Source organism: Clavelina lepadiformis, chromosome 1, assembly GCF_947623445.1.
Source record: "Clavelina lepadiformis chromosome 1, kaClaLepa1.1, whole genome shotgun sequence".
Classification (NCBI taxonomy): Eukaryota; Metazoa; Chordata; class Ascidiacea; order Aplousobranchia; family Clavelinidae; genus Clavelina; species Clavelina lepadiformis.
The window spans coordinates 26896415-26920237 of NC_135240.1; the positions used below are offsets into that span (position 1 = coordinate 26896415).

A 23823-nucleotide genomic window follows, 5' to 3' on the forward strand; every position below is an offset into this window, starting at 1 on the left:
ATAAAATAGATGTATATTAATAAAAAAAACTTCTCTTTTTACAAGCAAGGTTAAGCCTCTGGCGTAAAAAAGCTTCTTTTTTGTAACAATCGGCATTCTTTTATCACAATTATGACTTAAGTTTCAACCTTTCACGCATAATAGCTGCACGTTTCAAAATGTTTATATAATAATTAACAATATTATTTACTTGCCGTAACTAACTATGGTTTATTGGAAACTTTTCAAACACATTCATGCGCAAAATATGTAGCCTAGCAATGCTCTTGTTAACTACAGGTGTAACTGACTATACCGGCCACTGATTGAAAACTCTGTTGCGGTCTAATCAAACTACTCTGCTGACAGGAAGGATGGTCAAACCGCAAAAAACAACGTTCTTCCGAGACATATTTTTACTGATTATTATCACCTAAATTTTATCCATCATTTCCACAAAAATAAGAATTCTGGGGTACTCAATTGAAGCAAAATTTAACCTCGTTTGTGTTAAGGCTTTTAAAATCTGACGCATAGTGTCTCAACAACATTGATGAAAACATCTACTCAAAAGTTTGCTCATCACTACATCAGTGCATAACCAATGAACATAACCTACTTGAGAAATTTCACTGAAAACCCTTTACAAATAACTCATGTCATAAACTGTCATGGCCGACTGTGACCTGACCAGAAATGTCGAACCCTATTTCTCAATCCCATCATCTCGCCCACATTAGTGCACAAATCAAGGCGGACAAGATAAGCCTATGTTGTTAACCGAAGTTAGCCTTTAGGCAAAGCAATTTGCGGCAGGTGAAGGTCGCGGTCGGGCACACCTGTACTTAGCGCGAAATTATTTTTACTTCAGTTCTCAAGTTCGTAAATGTCAGTTTTAAGTTCATTGTATTGGACTCATTTCCGCCCTCTAGCGAGTAAGACTACTGCACTACACGCCAGTAAATCTCCCTTAATCAAGGTTGATAATTCTTTGATAAATAGACTTAACAAATCCATTGAAAATTAATCTCGAATACACAAAACCAAACGACATGCTGCAAAAGCAAAAATGACATTACTGCTGCAACAAATAATAATCGAAACTGTTTTTTGTTTTGTCTGTACTCTAGTGATGCTAATAATATTTTTTAAATGAAATAAAGGTTTGCAAAATAATATTTTACTACACAATTACTACAGTTACTACAATTTACGTGAACTTTTCATTTATTAGCAAAGTAGTATTATAACCAAACCAACACGTTACCAGTGTTATCAGATAAACTTAAACCTGTATTTGTTGTTCATCCGCACAAATGAAAGAATGACACGTGACTTTGTTGCTTCAAATCTTAGTATACAATACTATACTATACTACAGTTCACGGGTTAGAAGTACTGGCGTTTTACGAAAATACATGCAATTGTGATCGCTCTTGTTAGAAACAATAGATTCTACGTCGCGCAAACTCTTTCATAATCTTAACAGGGCAATTAAAAGGGCTTCTTACACTTTGGGGTAAAAACAGATGGATTTTTCATATCAGTATCATATCATATCATATCATTTTCATTTTTCATATCATTTCATATCGAACAGCCTCAAACAGACGACATTGATTTTTCTCCATTTCTAATCTTTAATTTTTCTTCCAGCACAATCAGGAGATCATGTTAATCTCCAAGATCAATATTGGATCGCGGATTCTTCCCAACACTATCCGGGATCCGTCCGAGACAAGTCTCCTCACACATCCTCTCATACAAAAACTTTTTATCCCGATCCACAAGCTCTTCGAAGTAATCCGCCCGGAGGTAGTTGACCTCATGAGGAAGAGTGGCGATGTTAGCTAATTCTGATGACGTAGCATCCGGTCCCGCAGCGATGACTATAAAGCGACCGTGACCCCGGATAACCTCTGAAGCTTCTTCCACAGTAAAGTCATCCGGAGGACCTAGAAGACAAAATGGGCAGACAATTCTCGAATCGTTGTTAATATAACCTCGGAATGGACGAGCTTGTTTTGATACACAAGAAGTTGCCACAAATACAAACAAAATAAATTTGTACGACTTTGCTTCTTTTATTAAGTACTTGAAATGATTTTACCAGCATTGTGGTTGTAAACGCCACTTTTTGGAACATACAGTACTTAGCTTGGTGCATTATATCGTACTTTGTCATTTCAATATTTCCTTACCGGTCGTTATGAGTACAATGGTATTAGGAACGTCAACTCTGTCACCAAGTCGCCCCTCGAAAGCATTTTCACCAACCCAAGCCAACGCTTCTCCGGTTTTTCTTCCATAACCTGAAAATCGATCGTTTAATATTTTGCATTTTATCAACTGAACGACGCAGTTAAACGTGCATTTAGACAACCTCGCATGGGCATCATGTTTATTGCTCTCTCCAGGGCTTCGTGGTTGTCGTACGTGTCCAAGTACCAGGTCCCTTCATTGGTGAACAACTTGCTGTTGTAAGCTGTGAGGGCGACTTGAACTCGATCCTGAAAAATAGTGGCATTTTTTAAAAGTTGAATGTGAACACCTTGATGTAGAAACTTTGGCATTGTGGTGCTAGGAAAGTTTATAACAGTTTATATCTTGATTTGTCAGATTACAAGGATAGTTTAAAACGATGAATTGAATATTTAGTTAAGTATAAGAGAGATTTGAACCCTTTAGTAAGAGTGATAAATATATCTTCAAAACTCATTTTTAATACAAGTAACTTACTGACGACACGGGGAAGTAACTGACCAATAACTTAACAAAACTTCGAATGTTTGAAAGATTTCCAATTCCAATTGATTGATCGATGTCAACAATGAACCAAATATCCTGAGTGTAGGTGGAAGGACAACCTTCGCCTGAAATATGTTTTATTTTGTTAAATATTTCACACAAATGATTATCGACCTTTAACCAAACAGGTTCTCTGACCAAAACCAATGGATAAATAACTTTGGCGTAAATTGCCACCTTCAAACACGGGTATACGTTACGCTAAGCTGATCAATGATCAAGGACATTCCACAAAATGAACTCAGGTTTAATCCGGTTGTGGCGACATATACTGTAGGAAGTGATGAGGTTAATATTTCTTCATGCGTTCTAAATAAAGATTTTAAAACGTTGCAAAACTTACAACATTCTGGGTCAGAATGATCCCAATTTCCAACAGCGTTGCATTTTATTCTTTTATCCTTTTTTACTTGCAACCCTGGCGGACACAGGAATGTGCATTGGTTAGGATGTTTGCTTTTTCCCGCTGTGTTCCTGCATTGAGCTTTGAGTGGAGGTCTCTGATCCAGATGTAAATCTCTCACACGACAAAATGGAATTCGATTTGGAGGATAACAAAAGCGTTCGTTTTCGTCATTTATCTCAAGAACTCTGTAATTATAAAACCTAATATATATCTAATAGTTTAACCGAAAAATTAAAAGAATAAACTAATGTCAAATATTCATAAACCAATATTCTTTTGTCATTTTTGTGTTAAAAAAATAACCTCGACTTTTCTAAGCAGCAAAAGTCTTTTGTTGCGTTGTATATGATGTTTTTGCAACAGGATTCCCCCTGTGTGTATGGGGTCCCGTTCCGGTCCCCAGCCGGGCAACATCCAATGTTTTTCTCTGGACCTACTTGTCCAACAAGAACTGGATTGTTTGGAATAACGAGGACTGGTTTGTCCGGGATGTTATTGTTGTTGGACTTCGGTGCTTTTGGCCGCTTTGAGGGCGTGGGTTCACAAATCAAGGTTCCTGAAATTCAACATCCTTTGTTTCAAACGAAATGTCTAAAATTAACCATGAATTCAATGTCAACCTTTCTTATTTTCACTTAAAAATGTTTTAAGAGCGAAAGACACTTTAAAATACTGACTTGTGATAAAATTGAACAAATTAATATCCAAATAGATTACCTGGTAAGCGCTTTTCTGTAAAAGATAAAATATGTTCAAATAACAAACAGTAAATTCTACATTTGACTGTAGTAGAGAAGTATATATTATTTAATTAAGTACAAATATCTATAAACATTCCGGGCTTTACTCAATCTATATTATATGATAACAATGACATACCGCCATCTACATCAGGTGGAGGTCCTGAAATAAAATGTTATGTTGACTAAGAAATGAAAACGATTAAGTAGAACAAGCTATAGAAACAAGCTCTATATAACTAATTAAAGAATCATCATCATTAAAATTATCGTCACTTCACTAATAAGTGCATGTTGGTTAATCAACCATAGCACTGCTTTTGCAAGCGACTCACAATAATACGACGAAATTGATAGAACGGATTCAGAAAAATAAGTGGCATATTGGACAGGTCACACACTTTATGTAAAGATAGTTGATTAATGGTAAGCCCATATATCTCGTGTGCTGGTGGTAACATTAAAGGTAAAATAAAATGACGAAGTTTATTACGAAAATTAGATCCCTACCTTCTAGCTCCATTCCGGGTAGATCTTCTGAAATTAAGTAAAGTCAGAAGCTTTTGATGATTATATGAGTTCCGTAATATTTATAAAGAAATAAAACTGTTTTAACTGATTCGATTTGGAATTTGAATTTTCTTTAAAAGGAGCATACTATAAAAAGTATTCGAATCAAATTTCGTTCCACAGCAAACTTGCACAATTACAAAAAGTGAGTTGATGCTAAAACTACATGCAACCAAGATAGGCATTCAAAGATTAGAACATTCATCAGTCAAAAAAGAATCTATTCATGAAAATTAACAACTCATGCAATCAACAACAACAAATTAACAACTCTTACCTGTCAATGCATCAAGGGGGACTTTATCTGTGTAAAAACAGTTCAATGAGCTTTAATTCGTATGTTTAAAACAATCACGATGATTTACTCACCGTCGTTAAATACATTTCCAAGAAATGAAGGTGGAAGCTCTGCAAAGAAGAAATTAGTTTGCAAAATTCTGAGCTTGAATCTAACTACTTGCCCACTCACCAGCATTCCTCCTCACAATAAGATGGCGACCGATCTTTTCGTTCTTGCTGAAAGAGGAACGACGAAGCAGAGTCAAGCCGATGAACGTCGAGGTGATGGTTAGCAGAAGAACTGATCTCTTTGTTTTGCGTCTTAAACGCATTGTGACGATAAAATTGACAAAAATTGCCTTGTCGTCGTGCTACTAAAGTTTCAATATGCTGGTTTTAACAACCTACGTGGAAGCTCTGCCACACTTTTATTCAATTAAAAACGTCTGATTGACAAAATGTTTCAGATGGTCTTATGACGCTCAAATCTTTAAGTCACCCGGCACGAGTGCGGACTATCTGCTAAAATTAAACAAACGTTTTCTATTCCATGTTTACCTCAATTCTTAACTTTTTAACCTGCACAGAAGATCTTGTTAGACACGACTTTGGCATAATTATAGGCTCAACACATTCAGCTTTACAGTAGCCCACTAAGCGTGGGGAGTGCACAGAAGCAAATCTTTGTTCAGAAATAAGTGGAAAAAAGTTGATTTAAACACTTAAAAGATTGAACTTTTACTCAGCTTACATATCAAAGAACTTTTTTGTCATAGATTTGCGAATTATCGTCAAATTAATTGAGTTTCCACTTCAAAATATGTTTAAAACGTGATTTCCAAGGCTATATGTGGGCAGGACATTGTTGACAACAGTGTGCTTGTGTAGAGAAAAGTGTGGGCTGTAGATTAGAAAAACCCACCATGTCGGTTGGTATACTTGTCTAAGCTACACATCAGAATTAGTTTATGCAATTTTCATTTTTGTGTGTTATAAATTGGCAAATTGCACCAGATAATGTTTATCTGATGACAACGAAGTTTGCTGTGTGAAAAGGCAACCTTTCAGACATGTGACAATCATCATGGAAGATGTCCAGGAACAAGACTATAGTAGGCTATGTTTGTAATAAGAGATGTAAAAAATCCAGAATATTTGTTTCAACTGCGAATTAAAAAATCTGAGCAGACCAAATTTACACAAATAGCTATAAGTTTTGGTTATGGTCAACCACATTGGTTAATCGCTTGTTCATTATGTACCACAAACACGGATTTAAGCGATGTGAGTGTTCAGCTCCCGGCAATAGGCTATTACGTTTTCAATTCATTTTGAAAGTTGTCTCTCTGGTTTTGAAATAACTTACATGCAGCATGTACGACTTCAATATAAATTTGATCTGAAGTAGGATAGTTGTTTGGAGTTATTGTATATTTCAACAACATACAAAGCTATAACTGTATAAGCACGGCTTCGATTTGACAAAAATATTTAGCTTGATGTTAAATAAACAAACCAGAATATAATTAAATCATGAAATTTCTTTTTAAATTACAAAATATCTTAAAATACACAAGAAAAACGTAAATAATGGTCTTGGTAATATCCAAACAAGAAAAGTCGTGACTACTGAATTTAAATTGGCAGTTTCAAATGTGACAAACTTGAGACAACGTGTCATTATATGATAATTGTTGGGTTCAACTTAAAAAATTCCCGATTTTAGGATTTAAACAGCAATGTCACAGCTTCTGAATATAACTGACGTATCGTTTACAGCCGAACAACAAGCTCACTAAACTAAACAATCGCAGTCTAACACCTCAGACAAACTTCAGGTAAATTCTAACAGCAAAATAGGTTAATTAACCAGAATTGCATTTCACAAACTCTTGCAACTTGGAACGCCCTTCTAAGCAAATAGCAAACTCCAGTAGATTGATATGTTACAACCAAATCAGTTACTATTGCTCTTTAGGTTCGATATTGTCTCACGATGCACAATGCTCTTATTAATCTGTCTTATTAAATTTCAAATAGTACTGTAAATGAAGTTTTACACCCATAGGACGACACTCATAGTAAGCGCAGGCAACATATCTTGCATAGACACATTTTGCAAATCAATTGAAGCAGCCTTTGAAGCGTAAGCTTTAAGACAACTTATTATCTTGCTCGCTCATCTCTCTGAACATTTCAGCTTCTCAAAATAAACCGAATGATTTCATGACCAGCGATTTGGAAACTGAGCTGAAAAGTTAACGTCGTCACTCAGACATAAATTGAAAACAATGCGGCCCAAATGACATTGAATCTCGCCAACGATCGCCTTCAGGCATCCCGCTATGACTAAACGTTGAGCGTGCATTGGTGATGTAATATCTTTGATAAATTCAAGTTCCTCTGTTTGATATAAAAGTTGCTGAACATCTTAGGATTGTAAAAGTAACCTGATAACAACGAGCACTTCTTTGTGTCAAATCAAGTTAAAATAAGTTACCGAATAATCACATGTATGTGTGGACAGTGTCAAAATATTAATTGTTGCTACTTAATTTTCCACCCGGGCACGATTAGTTTAACGCAAAACAACAATTTCCATATAGAAAGAGAGGCCCAATACGGTGACTACACATTCCTTGGTTGTAAAAAGTAAATGGGAAATAAGCAGAACAAAACTGGGTATAGAGGAAGTAACCCATATTTCCTAGCAATGCCTATGAAATAATTTCGAGTCTTACCAAAGTATTCAGTTCAAGATCTATAACAACAATAAATTTATTCAGCTAATCACAAATCATACACAGTGCAAAGATAGGTCAATACAAGGTCTCATATACAGCAGTAAAAAAGGAACAATTTAGAATACAGACATCTGCCCAAGGGTGGGATATATTTGTACCACAACTTGCATTAGCAAGCTGCCTGGTCCACAAACAGATAATATAGTGATTAAAGTAGGGTAGAATTTAAATAAATTTTTCTAAAAATTTTAAGAATAGGCAAAACACGTGCAAAAATACTGGCATCAGCCACGTTGAACAACAGTGTTAATACGAGAGAGATGAATTGCTTGTTTGAAAATACTGAAGAACCACAAAGAACATTTCTAGCTGAAGTATCATATCACCAATGCAAAATAGGTGAGCCTGAGCCAAGGCATGTACTTAACAGATTAGGTTGCAAGGGATTGTTTCATCACAATGATGATTACGACAGAAGCGCATCAATTTCATCCTGAGCAGTAAGACCAGATTTTTTCCTGAAAGAGTACCAGCCATTAAAACTTATGCAACAGTAAAACTCAAACATCACAAAATTTTTAGTTATTTACTTTTTCTTGTAACGCAGTTTTGACTTCCCAGTTTTGGGTCGTTGTGACGAGTCCCTGACACCTTCTCCGGAGTAAGTATAATAACAATTAGACAAGTCAAGATCCTGAAAGAACAATATAAAAATGTTTCATGTTTTCATCAAGTTGTAAATTCCACAGTTTTCGAATAAAAATTTCTACAGGAAATTTGTTGTATTTAGGCTCAGACCTGGTTGTCAATATTCTTCTCTGGGATGGGCGTTTGCTTTCTCATGTTGTTGCCAGTGTAGGCGACACATTTCTAAAGTAAGATCAATCAAAATGTGATTGATGCATTCGATTGACATTCCACAAAGCACAACAGGTTTTCTTATAGTTTCCAACTTTAAACTCGAATTCGGTTGTTAAGTTTCCCAAAAGTTGCACAAACTTAATTAAGACTGTCCCACCCAAGGCTTTGGAGCCGGAGCCGTGCATTTTCAACGGAGCTGGAGCTCTATGTGAAATTCAAATGGAGCTGGAGCCAGTTGTTTGAAATATAGCTCCGGCTCCGATGTATTTCATAAGGAGCTATGCTACTACTATTGGCTGAATTCACATAATTTAACAGCAACCCTTCGCAAAATTAAGAATTGTTGCCTCTTTGGCGCCACCTTTTCTAACTAACCACGTTTCTGGGCATTTGACAGCAGAGCAGTCACATGTTCATAGCTGCACAGTTTTTGACGTAATGGCGCCGGAGCTGGAGCAGTGGTATCAATGAGCTCCGGAGCTGGAGCAATTTAACATTTACACCTGCTCCAAAGCCCTAGTCCCACCACGTTTTAGTTTCACTCACACTTGAGCACTTCATTCAATAGGGAATATCAATTCGACTAAATTTCATTCATATCCTATCTACGACCTGGCTATTCTGTCATGCACAAATATCAAAAACCTAACAGACGACAGTTTAGCCGTCTTCAAAGAACGTTTGTAGGCATTTGAAAGAAGAAAGCTTTAAGTATTAACTGGTATGAATTTAAATAGATTGTAATAATTACTTAGACCAATGCAAAAACTTTAAGATTTTAAACGCAGCAAATTAAGTAGAGTAATATTTTTATGGTTTGCAACAAAGTACAGTACCAGTTGCCATTCTCCAATGTCTTCGTTCCAATGCGTGTGCTCAACTATCATGTGAAGGAAATCTTCTGGGATAAAATATTCCATGATCAGACTAAGACGCTTCACTTCGTGTGAAAGTTGTCGAACATTATCGAGCAAGGCTTCCATTTCCCGGTTGTGTTCCGTCTGCATGTCCTGTTTCTCGGACTGTAACCCCATGAGAGTTGTGTGGTACTGGACAACAAACAATTTGAAGTCACAGGAAAGCAAACTTGCATGCGTGTCCAATTTTATCGTCCTAAACCAACCTTTCGGAGTTTTTTTGTTTTTCCGTTTGCTTCATCTCGCAGATCGCTGTACTTCTCCTCAATGTCGAGTCTTTCTGCCTGAAATGAAAAAGATTACAGTGACACAAACTTGCTGAACGAATAAAATTCACAATCTCAATAAAAGAAGAAAAATTTTAAGAAAGTTAGCCAGTAGTTTCCACTAGTTAACTTTCAAATTGAAACAAAAATATGGAAAGTTCAACTTTTAGTAGCTACAACTCATAACTTATGTACTTTATACCAAAATTACAATTAGGTTTCACGCACCTATGTCTGCTGAAAAATACACTTCAGGTAAAAAATAACGCCACTTTTTTAATGAGAGTGAAACATTGAAAACGTCATTACACGTGACAGAGTTTAACACAAGCTTTATGGAAAAAACTCAACCAAATCAAAACAAGTTTTGAACAACGCAGCACTTTCTGCTTGACAGAAAAATAGGCACAAAAATGTCAATCGATAAACTTCAGCAAAAAGCAGTTAAGCACGATGGTCCAGAACAAAATTGTTCAATTCCTATCAACCAGAGTTTTCTCAACAACTGCATGCTCTTCAGCAAAATTAAAGCTAACCATCGTTATGGGTGGTTGATAAACAATAAATAATGCCCTTTAACTGGGCCACAGGTTATATATAAGTGATCTAAAGACCTCTTTATCTTCAATTTGTTGTCTCAGCTCAACTTCTTGCTCCTTGCGTTCCTGGAGTTCTATGTTTGATTCCTCCAAAAGCTTTTCTTGCTCCTCCGCCTTCTGAAGAAGATCAACTCCTCCCACAATCACCTTCTTCTCTATCCTCCTCAACCTCTCCTGGAGTTGCTCATGCTCCTGTCTGGAGGACAATGATGAAGACAAAAATGATGCTCATGGAGCTCATCTTTCTTAAAAGTATGCGGACTCCCAGCTAACCAGTGATTACAATTGACAAGGGATACAAAGGACCTGGGCAGCACGTTAGTCGACAAATATCTTTAATTATATTGAAGCAAGGTTCTAGCACCCCTTTAGCTTTACATCACAGAGGAACATACTGAGCCTTCTTTAGTTCGTCCATTTTCTTCTCGAGGTCGTGCTTGGCTTTGTTCTTTTCTTCCTCCACCATCTCCTTACCCTCCTCCAACTGTCTCCTCTCTTCCTCTATCTTCTTACGGAGTTCAGCCATGTGCGCCGAGCCACGTCTCTGATGACTTTTTTTACCTGAATGACGGAAGAGTGAAATGTTCTTGCACCACAAACCCTATGTGTGTTGTGTTTACAGCAATGTCTTCGTAAATTTAGAAATTTAATAGAAACCGCCCTTAGGCTGTGTATTTGTTGTTGCATTAGTTGTAAGCTGTTGCTTATACTGTACTTTATATAATTATTTTTATCATGTTTTTGAGACTTAGAATTCCAGCTTCAGTTGCACAGCCATTAAACTAGACCAAGTGGTCTCAATACACTGAACTGTAAAAGCAGATTGAGTAGATTACATGTCATTCATGGATTGTTTAATTGTTTCTCAAAGCTTTGTTGATCCAAATGGTTTTGTTTGTTGATTATTTTGACCTGGCCAGGTTGCAAGACAAAATAATTTGCTTAGTTCAGCCCAGTACTATGATCTTGTACCAACCTTTTCTCCTTCTCACGACTCCATCCTCCCCAACCTCCTCTTCACTTTCCTCACTCCCACTTCCTCCCTCCTCAGCCAGCTTCTTCCGGAGTTCTTCAATCTCCTTCTGGAATTGACGAAGAAGAGCATCCTGCGGGAAAAAATAGAAATACCATTAAAATATAATGAAAAATGGCAACTGATAGTCAGAAAAAAAAAATTATGCTAATAACTAACCTTGGGATCCTCATTGATAACTGCTTTGTTCTTGATATTCTTGGCACGATTTGCGTAACGAAGAGTGGATATTGTTTCGTCATAATTGTAATTCGCCGGCCCAATATTAGCACACTATGAACAATTTAAATCAAATTACTAAAAAAATCCTAATCCGCATACAAATAGCAGATTATAAAGTAAGCCTACAAATAGTTCTATGTACTTTCATACAAACCACCACTCATCTCCTTAAACTTACCATCATAGTTTTTGAGTTTCCACCCAGAGAGTCTCGCAGCATAAGAGTAAGTTTCGAGTTTCTGTATGGGATATGTGTGCTGCGACCGTCTACCAATGCTGATATCACGTTTCCCAGCGTGGAAAGTGAAAGGTTGATTTTTGTCGCCTCAACCAAACGCTGACCAGTGGCACCAGTTTTAACCTGACGCTCTGAACCCTGGTCAAGACATATTTTGAAAAATTGAAGCTTTTGACCAGGACATTTACCTGGTAAACTCAGGTTGAAATAGCTAAACTCAATCAGATATATACAATGTAAAATATGGTAATTCAAGTGCTGGGTTCAATTCAAGAAATCGGATAAAATGTACATCACACCAAAAGTCAACACATATCAAGATTAACTTACAGCCAAGTCGACCAAATGCAGTTTGCCGACTCGGACATGTTGCTGGCCGTCAACCCCCTTCTCACTGCACTCGAGCGTGAGGGTGAATATAGCGTGGGACCTAGACGAATGCTCGTTCATATCTGTTGATCCAACAGACCCTGCAAATGAAATCAGTCATGAGTCATTGAACCGTGACATGGCAGACATAGCCACGCTACGCTAAAAAAATCATCTAATTACTGTTTTTATTTCCATGTGACATGATGCCATCCATATCATCGGCGTTATAAACGACACACATGGATAAATCCTTCACATAAACCCCGATGTCCGGTCGTTCTTTCACTTTCAAACGAGCAGTCTGGTCCTTGCTGAGCAGGTCGCGAACTTCTTCGTTGTAAATTTCCAAATATGAGGCACGAACCTGGTCAATTGGTCACATTTATAATGTATAATTGTTAAAAGACAAGCACCAAGAAGTAGTTAAAACACAATTTTGGAGGATATCAATTTTTCCACCATCTCACCAAAAATCTCGTGTCTCCTTCAGCCTTTGCAATATGACCAAAGATATGAGCGAACGAATTTGGTATGATCCCACGTTTTTCTGGAATTGATCGAAGTCCTTCCATGGTAAAAGTCTTGCCTGTACCGGTTTGCCCATATGCAAATATGGTCCCTGCATAACATGCAAAAATGGATGCACATATTCATCTGCAAGTATATCTGTTGGCTTTCACAACTTAGCCTACTGATATAACTCAAACCAAAAGTCCTTTTATTAACAGATATTTGCAGTGAGAAAGAATAAGTGCAAGAGTCATGCAAAGCCAGTTAAGACCATTTCATTCTATTGTACAGCAATTTCAAATTCAAACATATGTATTTATATGTATATACAGTACATGTAAATGCCATAATGCAATATATTTATATGCGTCAATGTTACCAAACTTGGACAAACACACCATAATGAATTAGAAAATAGACATACCATTATACCCTTCTAACACAGAGTCAACAATTGGACGAGCGGTCAAGTTGTAGACGTCAACTTGCTTGCTGTCTGGACCGAAAACAGTGTCAAATGTGAAAGTTTTCGGTGGATCTTTTGATTTTGGCTTTTGAACAGATATTTGGCCTCGAACTTCATCCACTGCAAAATTTAAGATGAAAAGCCATCAAAAAAAATGTAAATTGACTTAAAAAACAAGTCGGTAATAACAACATTTTAGCAACACAGCGTAGGGGGTTAAAAATCATTTCTCAAAACATACCCCGGACAGCTTGCTCATGGCCGGCAGACGTTTCTTTATCGTTTATTGGCCGACATCTTACAACAACCCGGACGTTATCAGCTTTATCTGGCTTCATTATCTTCACGCTAACATGACACCTAGTGATTTCTACTGAAAACAGGATTCGTTTATTTCTTGCGGTTTAGTGAGTTATGTAATTTCAGATGCATTTAATTCTATGAATTCAATTGGTTTCTGTCAGCACAGTTTTAGACAAGACAATCAGATCATGTACAGGATATTATTATTCTAATAATTAGGGAATGTTTTATTGTTTTTGATTGGGTTGTGCTTGCCTAAACATAGTTCCTCACCCAATTCGAAAGTATGACAGTTTTCGACGAGAAGCGGTGCATGCAACAACATAAATTTTGGCGTGCACTGAAGCCTAATTTCTGATTTATTTATTATCAATTGGCATTCAAACAAGCAGGTTTTTTATTATTATAAATTAGTGCAAAGATAAAAAAGTTTGGCGCATTGATGAATTTCGTCACTGCAGGTGTCGCACTTTCTACTGGAGCTTTTACAATTGTTAAATTAATATTCGTATCAACCAAAAGTTTTTCACATTTCATAATATGTCTATAAACTTTTTACAGTTATCACTCGGTATCACTTTCATGTATATTGAAACCTATTTTCATAGAAAATATTATGTCTACAAACTTTGGCGTACATGTTGATGAGCCTTGTGCGTGTCCAGACTGCAGAGTTTGGCATAGACACAATCAATATTGCTTTTTATGAGCTTTAGTGTCACACTTAATGTGCATTATTTTGCACTTAATGACTTGGACAGAACTTCCGTGCATGATGTAAAGACTGAATAAGTTCTTTTCACTTCCATTGCGTATGGGCATTTTGCACCACACTTGTCATGTTTGAATGTTTGGCAAACCCAGCAGGTGTTTGGCAAACCCAGATCTTGCTGAAAATGGCCATATTCTGCAGTCCAGGTGCGTGTATAGGTGCTACACTTTCTATTGTTTGTACTACAGCCTACAAACCTAATTGATATTTTAAATGGCCTACACTAATCTAAAGAAATACTTCTTCTATCATGAAAATTGAGAGTTGGGGTCGGTCCAAACTGCAGAGTTTGGCATGGGTGCACTTTCTACTGCTTTTTATGAGCTTTACCTTCATTATACAATTAATGACTCGGAAAAAACTTCTGTGCACTTAATTTTCGATTGTTGTTAAGACTGAACAAGTTAAATTGCGGTATAGTATACAAGTGCGCAACCACAGGATGCCTTTGTACACTATACCCCGGCTATACTCAATCTGTGATGTCATCTGGTTGCAGTGTTGCCACTCAAAATAAGAAATTAACCCTACCAGCACAGCTAAAAAAACCCTACATCTCCCTACGCAGTTTAAACAAAAAAAAAAGAAATTTTGGCAGTTTTATGGCACTTAATAACTACTTTAGTTTCAGTTCAAAAGCACCAGAACTAAAGTAGTTTGATTGATCCTTTGATAATTGATCCTTCGATATAATTGCTTCACTGCCTCCCTATACCATTCCCTATATCTTTCCAAGAAACTTTCTTTCTGATGAGGTAGCAATTCTTTGATTGTGTCACTTGCCATCAAGCCTGGATAAACCTCTTGGATAGAAAGCCAGCGGGAGCTGCCGTCAACATTAAGATGGTGGATATGACTATCTTTGATATAAGATCGCTTCATAAAGTTCAAAGCAAACATTTTCATGACACGGACCACTTCGGGATAAAGATTGTGCAGCTGGCATTCATTGGATTGAAACAGACGATTCAACCCAGTGAGTTCATCTAAAACAAAGTTCATGAATTCAAAAGCGGCCCTCAGATAAGGTGTTTTTAGACCATTGAGCACTCTTTCAGCAGTTGCTGATTGATCCTCAAATACCTCTGCAGTAAAAAACAATTGCAGTGGTTTCCATTGTTCTACTATCCTTGAGGTGCACATTTGTAAAGAAAGCCACCGGGTTTGACACATTTTCAACATCTTGTGTGGTTCCGTTTTGCAAAAATGTTGAAATTCTTTCAATGACTCCTGTTTGCTGGATGAATTTTTAAAATAATTATAGATGTCTTGCACAAGTTGTTCAGCTGTTTTTGAAAGCTTTTTGCAAGCATGATTTGCCACTAGATGGATGCTGTGGCAATAACACTTCAATACAAAAATATCAGGAATCTTTTCTAACATCCGTGTTAAAAATGAATTACTACCACTTTGCATCAAATTTTCTCCATCTGAAGCATATCCAACCACTTGTTGCCATGTGAGTTTGTCTTTAACCAATGCTTCTTCCAAGGCAGCAAATAGAGCTTCTGCGTTTCCCCTTTTTAGCCTAATGAGTTGGTATAACTGTGTTCTTGGTGATCCATTGTATAAGTAGCGGACGTTTATACAAAAGATTTTATTCATTGATATATCTGATGCTTTATCACAGAGAATTGAAAAACCTTTAGCTTCTTGTAACTCTTGAATTAACCTTTCATGAGCATCAACAGCTAGACATTCTGTTAGTAGATATGTTGTTTTTGTCCGACCACAGGTCATATCTTTTATTGCTTTGGAATCACTAGCAATTTGCTTCAGGGTTGGTACCATGTATGCCATGAAATTGAAAGAAATATTGCGTCTTGCAATTAAGGCCACAGTATTTAATTCAGCTTTGATGCAGCCTTGACTACTTGTGATATATTGCTCCATCAATGTGCTTCCAAGAACTTGTGCAGCATTTTGACAATGTTGAGCAGTTTTTGCATGCCTCATTGGTTCTGATTTCCCAGCAAGAATGTTCTTGTCACAAAATTGACAAAATGCTTTTGATGCACCCTGAGACGAAACTTTTAACCATCCTTGTGCCCAGTTTTCCTTTTCCCATTCCTTTCTGTAGCTTTGCGATCGAAACCTAGAATTTTTGGATCTCACCTCTTTGGGCATTACCGTTGTCAACTTGTCAACAACAAGAATTATTGTAATTTAATGATAAAAGTATCGTATTCAAGATCACTTGACTTGATCAAAACAAGATCACTTGATTCCTGTAATCCTGTCTGTTCAATCTGCTGATTCTGCTCATCTGCTGTTTCACTCTCCAGTCTCCACCTGCTGGGCTTCTCCAACTCTTTTTGCAATTTACAATTATTACTTATTAGTATAACCAACGATATAAAGAATCGGATAATCGTAAGATAAGAATCTTTATATCGTTGGTATAACCATAACCATGACTTAAAACTAGGTCAGCCCTGACGAACAGCTTCAATCTGACAATTTACTTAACTAAAGTGTCCAACTGTCTATTGTTACAACAAACAGTCCATTGTTACTGCAGGAGATAGAACGCATTGTTTCATAATCTGATCAAACAACTCGTCTAGACTGGGAAAATGCATGTCTAATTCAACAATGCTAATTCATTAAAGAGCCGCATGCCGCAGTTTGGCCACCCCTGGCTTTGACTATGTTTTTGTCATTATTCAGTAAATTTATTATTTGAATTTATTTTAATTTTACTTTAAACAAAAGGAAATCTATGAATAAAGGTGAAAAACCCGTAGGGTCACCCTACACCCTACAAGGGGCCAAAAAACCCTATCGTAGGGTAAAATCCCTACGAGTGGCAGCCTTGTCTGGTTGTGCTCTTGTATGCTAGACGCTCAAATTGTGTACAATACTAAGCAATTAGGCGCTTCCATTGCGTCCAAATTTGTAAAGCTAGTACTTCGTTTTATCATTAGCTCAAACGTTAACGAATTTCTCAAGGATTACGTCGCATTACTTAATCTACTCGAACTGGTTACTTGCAATTAAAATATTCTAATGAAAATATTTCAGAAATTGCAAAAAAAGAATGTGCAGGAAAAATCATATAAACCATAGTTCCTAAATCCACGCATGTGACATCATACATCAACAAGATTAAAAATAAAATTACGTACTAAGAAGAGATACCATGTTAAGTACAAAAAAATATATCTGTCGGTTTCTTTATTTTAGGGAAGTATTTACGACAATTTTATGCTATTTTGGATTAACATCTTTTAAGTACTTTACATCTTTGTGTCATGAAACATGTTACAAGTTGGTTTTTCAGCCGTAAGGGGTTCTGTGGTATTTTCCAGCCCTTTCCTTACTTACGAAAACGTTTGTACCATTTGAATTAATTTTTATATACTTTTGCCTCTTAATATTAAACGATACAACATAATAAAAAGAAAACACTTGAAAGACATGAACGAATCCTTTAATGAAACATTTATGAAGTGACGAATATGTTTTAAACATCTTAAAACGATGCTTTACAAAATCAACAATTTTATAATATAATTCATGTGAGCTCATAATTATGGATGCAATGACTTTTAAAATCTATACAGACATCAGATAAACCCAGTAGTGATAACTGTTTATGTATAAACTAAAAGAAAAAACATTACAATGCTGCTTGTAGTTCACAGAAGCAGGCATAAATATTTTGTGTTTTTGCAGTCAGATATTAAAAAGTAAAAACAAGCAAAATTTGGTTAACACGGCGTGCTTTAAGTACGCTTTACATTATCTGCATCAAATATACCATCGCGATCCAAGCAATTGTAAGACCAGTCGAAGTTTTGAAAATGATGCTTAGGCCAACTGCGAAAAAGATATGTATTGGGTTAAATACGGTGTTGCAAAGTCGTGAAAGCAACATGTTGTCCATAATTCAGCACTCACCAGCGCCATTGCATTGCTTAAAAGGTTTTTCTTCTGTAGAGTTAAATACAGTCACATCTGCATAGAAAAGGAGATACTGATTCCACACTGGCAGACTACAGCATTTTGCGATAATTTAAATAATTGATAATGTAGGCCAAAGTAATTAAAATATTTGTAGTTACCCCGAGGCATTGCATTCACTAATGTCCTCATTATTTCATCAATGACACTGGCGGGAACGATGCTCGAATAAACGCTTCTAATAGTTTTCGACAATGGTTAGAAATAGTTAATAATTAGGAATTCTGATTCAATGTATGTTTGTAGCAATATAGACCTACTTGCATTAATGAACTTACGTTACCTTGACAATAGCATGTAACCCATTAAAACGTTGCGCGGACGACCAGAAAGGCGAACGGTGGAGTCATAATTGCGGGAATTCAGGCCAGTTGCACTGACAACCGCAAAAGTCCCTGGCACCGAATCCCACAACTACAGAAAGGTTGAAATTGAAATATCCTAATTGTTTAAGCTAAGTAATAAAACTTTATTTTAACAATATCTGAAAATAGCATGTAGCCTAGGTAAAGAAAGAAAACATTTGTTGGCTTGATTCGATTCCTTTGTCCCGAACAATCAGTGGCGGCGGCGGCGGCGGCGGCGGCGGCGGAAGGTTTAAACTCCCAAGTTACCCATTTGTCACGAGTTTACCCAGCCACCAACCGAATATATTAAGTTACCCTCTATGTCCTACATATGTTTAACTATGGCCCCTCCGTGGCCTCCTCCTCCAAATAAACTGTTCTGGCGCCATCATTGTGCACAATATTTCTTTCCCAAAACAAAAACCTGTATCAAAATTAAGTAATGTAGGCCTAAAGCATTTAAACAAACCGTTTCACTCTCAATGTAAAATATCAGCTTGGAATCGCTTGGCCGAAAACTGGATTCTTGATGCGCGTGATACACAGCCGTAAAACCTGATTGCATAATTATACCAGACTGGTTTTCGAACACAAGTGCGGGGCCTTCATAAGTTCCGCTAACCTATACAATGGAAAAGCTGTTAACATATAACCAAAATCAGAGCTAATTTTGTGATATCAAACCAAAAACTACAAACTACATTTTACAAAAAAATTCTTTTTCACATTCCAAACATCAGCTTACTCTGAGCATGTAGTCGTGCATTTCTGTTGAGTTGTTATCGATCCACATCAGACTAACAAATGGGTGAGTCATTGCACTGATGAACTGAACTGGACCAGTCCTGTCAAAATCAAAGGGGCCGCTGTCTAACATTTAATAGAATATTTTGAAAGGAAAGTGTTTGGTACCAAATTTGAATACCTGTATATATCGCCGTATGTAATCAAGGGACTGTTTGTGATGTTACCATCTATAGAAAATTGCACCTAAAACATATAAAATTATTCAAACAGAGCATTTACGTTTAGCGGCAAGGGGGCGCTGTTTTCTTGTTTGGCAGCGATCTTGGCGAAAACATTAAGTTACATATAACAAATTATTTATGTATATATTTACAAAAAAAAATAAATTACAATAGCAATACTTTTACTATTAACAATACATTTAATCAGAAAGAGTATTTCATATACTGTACAAGGCGACGCATTATGATGTTTGTAGGTTCAGAGCTAACTTACCTTGTTACCATCTTGAAATATTCCATCAACTCTTCCCTTTACCAAACTGTTCAATGGGGGACTGAAATCAGTGTAGGGGTAGTTGAACCAGCTTGGAACCAAGCCGATAATTGTTTGTGTTATCTTTGAGAATGCATCCAGATGCTTAGTTACAACGTCTCCAGACGGTGCTGTAAGTTGAGTAAAAAGTAATCAAAAACCCTTCCAAAACTTTAAAAATTTATTTCACTTACCGACGCTGTGATACGTGAGACGAAATGGATTGTTGCTCGTAGCAAACACTTTATGGTGAAGGAGGTAGATTTGATTGTTTCTTGTGGTTAAGAGTGGTGGGTAAAGATTGCCTCTGGAATAGTAAATAGAATCATCTAACCCTGGCAGTTCAGATGGTGAATTGGGTCTTTCAAAAAGCTGAAACAGGGAAAAGTGAGCCTATAAAAACCAGCCTAAGACATAATAATTTTTACATTAACCTCCAAAATATTTTCCGGATATTATTCATAAAATTCTTAATTGTTTTCAAAGTTAAATGCAACAGCTTGAATTAGGCTACTGACCGTAATTGATTCATCGTTTTCTACTGTGGTGAGATTGAAGCGGATATAGTACCCTGCGGCTGCTGTTATTCGCCAAACGCAATCCGTATCCGCCGGATTAGGGTAACCCGGCGACTCCAGCACTTTTATGCAATCTTCCTCGGCAGTCAAAGACGCCAAACCGCAATCACTCAAACGAACTTATATGATGAATATACAACAGGTTTCAGTTTTACAACAGGCCATATCTGTAACCTTTGATCTTGCAGGTATTTCATGAAAAGCTTTCTCAAAACGCAAAATATCGGATCAAATACAGTCAAATATAGACTTTCAAATATCAAGGCTCTTCGAGTAAAGTAACAAGCTTTTTTACAGTAACTTAACCCTATTCTAACTAGGCTTGGCTTCTCCCGCACACAGTCATAGTAAAACGTGGCGTACAGTTGCATTGTTTGCTGTAGAAACTTGAAATTTGGTGACTTTTCCTAAAAAATGTTCAGCTATCTGTCCATGTTTGTTTGATAAAGTTGGATTTTGTAATTTTTGAGATATTGCGATATTTTCATAATTTTGCTCTGCTTTGCTCTGCTCTCAGCATTGAAGCGTATTACTCATTTACGCACCAATAACTTGACTAACTATTCTCTTGCGTTCTCTTCTCGCGGTCAGCTGGTTTTCCGCACAGCGGGGGCGCGGCGTAACAAGAAGAATTTCTAGAAATGTGTGACTTTTAGAAATACTTAATTTACACTAAATTCACTTTCTTTAGTTTTACAATTATGATGTATACAGGAAGCCAGATGATTTTTCTACTTACTTGTCAAAATTCGATCAGTTTACGACGTATAGTTTTCTAGTAATTAACGATTGAAAATGTGTGTGCGGGGTCGGCCACACCTAGTTTTTTAGTAAACTCGCGAGCCTGGTTAGGATATGGTTAAATGAAATTTCAAGAGCTTACCAGGAGTAAAACTTCCAACTGCAAAAAAAGGAATGTAAATAAACTTGGACAAATACTGCTATTGGACAAATACTGCTCTGCCACTGTCGAAATGTAAAGTTATTGAGATGCTGGACTTACGATCAGCCAAACTGTCCAGTACAATGGTGAGAACTTGCTCGACCAAACTTGAGTTTAGCAATCTTTCCGGTCTCCTATGAATGTATAAAGTAACGAAGAAATAACAAAACGTCATAATTAACCTATTGTGATGAGATATTAATATTTACCTGGACAATAACATGAAGCCCATTAAAAGATTTTTTGGATCACCAGACAAACGGACACTGCTGTTGGCGTATGTTGTCGACTGGGAATAACTGACCAGCTCAAACGAACCAGGTTGAGAATTCCACAGCTGCAATTATTGAAGAAACAGAAAAATCTTAACCATTAGTTTAGATTAGGGATGGGTCGACTGTTCAAGACCCGAGTCTAAGATTTATTTTTGAAGCCCGATTTAGACCCGAATAAACTAGAAGGTTAGTTTTCCAAAATAATCGAAGATACGGAGTAAATCAACCGAAAAAAAGTCCGAAAACTCTCAAAAAGTCTGGCCAGACTTGTACTTCTGAAACACACAATATACCCTATACGAAATTTATAAACAGAAACCTTCGATTGATTTACGGTTTTGATATTGGGAGAATTACGCATATACATATGATGGATAAACTGTAACAATGTTGTATTAATTAAACTGCCTTATGTAATTCCTTGGGTGGTATAAACTGGCAAAACTGTTCAAGTTATAGAGTTTTGTTAATCTTCCTCGAAGCAGTTCTTCTAGTAATAGCAATATTTCAATATTTCACCGTTTCGCTTTCTACGGTGAAATGAAGATTGACTATGCTGGGGTCACGTGCGTCGTATATCTGAAACACGTGGTATGACGTCCTTAACCCCTTCCGTGAAAAACTTCCGCTTTCGACTGAAATATTTCCTCTTCCATCGGCCCCGGCTTCACCAGTAACCTAAGATCAAAACAATATCTTTCAATATTGTACGAGTGATTTGTTATGCTGTAGCTAGCCCAATCCCATTAAAGGAAAATCAACTATAATGCCCAAACGACATCAAAAACTCCATTAAAAGGACACATTTATGTGCAAATGAAAGCACACTGTGCTTGACAACTCGTCAAACTGCAAAATGCAGTTCAAATAAAACCATACAAAGCAGCGATAAGGGTTATCTGTTCTACCTCCATGCTGTAATTATGCTTCTCATTTTCTAGGTTTTTGATCCAAGCCAAGGCAAGAAAGGGGTGGCCAGCTGAAGTGCCGTACTCCACCTGTTGAAACCTGGTCAGGAATAGAATTACAAGGCTGTTTCTCAGTAAAAACAAAAAGCAATTCATTGGTCTAGGTCTCTAGGACATGTGGCTTACTTTAAAATATCGTCGTACGTTAAATGCGTAAAAATTTCGCCTTCGTCCTCATAAAATCGAATCTGAGGAAAGAAGCAGTAAAGATAAGACGTTTTGCCTTTCACAGTCTCGGAGATTATTGCGTCACGTCTTTGACGTGTATGACATAACAATACCCTGTTTCCATCATCAAACATATCGATGCCGCCATCACCGATCGAAGTCAGGTCGTCTCCATCATAATCATATTCGTACCAGTCCGGTATGACGTCAGTGATGGATGTGGACACGCGCTGTATCGCCGAGAAGAACGTATTCACTGTGGGGAGATTGGGGGAGGGTTAGAACTACAACTATTTGTATGGAATCATAGACCTGACACCCTGGCTACAAGTTTGCTTAAACGATTGCTAAAGTAAAACTTGGCTTGCTTTTGTAAGACTCGGCAAATTTCATGACCGTACGGTACCTTGCTTACGAAAAACATTTTGAAAAGAAATTCATCCTGTTCATGGGTTTGTGAAATATTCCATGGTTTAGAAGAGAAATAGATTTGATGCAACTCACCATTTGAACTTGTTTGACCTTGCCCGGGCTTGAACGCAACAAAGAGAACGACAACACAAAGTATTTCTCGCAATTCTCTCAAATTTGTCATTGTTAAAGGCGATATATTGTTTCTATTGAGTGAGAGTCGAATACAAATTTCTCTTCGTTTTCCGTGTTTGCCGGCGAATATAAGTTGATCAACCAACTGTCATGACATCATTTCAATAACTGCAAATATCTTTATTATGATCTAAACTTGCAATGACCTATAACTAAGCACATATGATTTCCCAGTTCATAAGTTTTCCTGACATAACTATTAATAACCTTCTCACACCATCAGGCAACAATATCTTGCAAGTCTAATGTAAGCCTACAATATGGTATGGTAAAAATGTTACCAAAATTGCAAGATATAGCCAATGTTTGTGCTATTGGTGCGTTGAAGCACTAGTATTTCCGCCGTGAAGTAAATCGTGAAGTAAATCGGGATGACGTCATTAGAATAACTAATGATAGACAACAAGCTTGGCTCATGCCAGCTGTTTGCCGACTTTTTTCTTTGTAGCCCTCTACCGCCACCACAGTCGTATTTTCAAAAAACTTACAACCATAAGGGGTGATATTACACTTTACTGGTGTTCCATACCGCCAGTCTACCAAATCCTTTTCATGGGAGTATGGTATTTGTTAAATTTAAAGTAAAAGTATTTCTCCTACACTCTA

The 23823-nt window shown here is 36.9% G+C and overlaps 4 protein-coding genes across 7 annotated transcripts; all 4 read right to left on the reverse strand.

The window, feature by feature from the left end:
- Positions 1–1143: 1143 nt before the first annotated feature.
- On the reverse strand, positions 1144–5560 carry LOC143465686 (collagen alpha-1(XII) chain-like). 4 transcript variants are annotated; one of them, XM_076964120.1, is made up of 12 exons: positions 4973–5560; positions 4873–4911; positions 4781–4807; positions 4444–4467; positions 4073–4096; positions 3911–3925; positions 3497–3749; positions 3131–3378; positions 2719–2852; positions 2363–2489; positions 2181–2291; positions 1144–1934 (listed from the first exon to the last, which is right to left on the reverse strand). In XM_076964120.1, exons 1-12 carry the CDS (start codon positions 5112–5114, stop codon positions 1654–1656), a joined length of 1425 nt encoding a protein of 474 aa, XP_076820235.1. In that variant the 5' UTR covers positions 5115–5560; the 3' UTR covers positions 1144–1653. The 4 variants fall into 4 exon arrangements, with proteins under 4 accessions (XP_076820235.1, XP_076820227.1, XP_076820243.1 ...); XM_076964112.1 differs by having other exon boundaries at positions 4444–4470; XM_076964128.1 differs by lacking the exon at positions 4444–4467.
- A 1984-nt stretch (positions 5561–7544) lies between these two features.
- Positions 7545–13415, reverse strand: LOC143458291 (kinesin-like protein KIF3A). Its single transcript, XM_076955303.1, has 15 exons — positions 13252–13415; positions 12969–13130; positions 12502–12653; positions 12215–12398; positions 11993–12132; positions 11603–11800; positions 11362–11475; positions 11146–11275; positions 10565–10730; positions 10185–10365; positions 9511–9588; positions 9224–9436; positions 8325–8396; positions 8117–8220; positions 7545–8044 (listed from the first exon to the last, which is right to left on the reverse strand). Exons 1-15 carry the CDS (start codon positions 13346–13348, stop codon positions 7993–7995), a joined length of 2043 nt encoding a protein of 680 aa, XP_076811418.1. The 5' UTR covers positions 13349–13415; the 3' UTR covers positions 7545–7992.
- A 139-nt stretch (positions 13416–13554) lies between these two features.
- On the reverse strand, positions 13555–16599 carry LOC143458307 (uncharacterized). Its single transcript, XM_076955305.1, has 2 exons — positions 15169–16599; positions 13555–15071 (listed from the first exon to the last, which is right to left on the reverse strand). Exons 1-2 carry the CDS (start codon positions 15200–15202, stop codon positions 14713–14715), a joined length of 393 nt encoding a protein of 130 aa, XP_076811420.1. The 5' UTR covers positions 15203–16599; the 3' UTR covers positions 13555–14712.
- Positions 16600–17419: 820 nt separating this feature from the next.
- On the reverse strand, positions 17420–23468 carry LOC143457341 (uncharacterized). Its single transcript, XM_076955234.1, has 18 exons — positions 23116–23468; positions 22725–22867; positions 22570–22631; positions 22384–22483; positions 21995–22153; positions 21410–21537; positions 21261–21334; positions 21141–21158; positions 20198–20376; positions 19874–20051; positions 19641–19810; positions 19324–19388; positions 19144–19243; positions 18868–19020; positions 18335–18465; positions 18153–18229; positions 17989–18045; positions 17420–17907 (listed from the first exon to the last, which is right to left on the reverse strand). Exons 1-18 carry the CDS (start codon positions 23204–23206, stop codon positions 17825–17827), a joined length of 1968 nt encoding a protein of 655 aa, XP_076811349.1. The 5' UTR covers positions 23207–23468; the 3' UTR covers positions 17420–17824.
- Between the last annotated feature and the right edge of the window lie 355 nt (positions 23469–23823).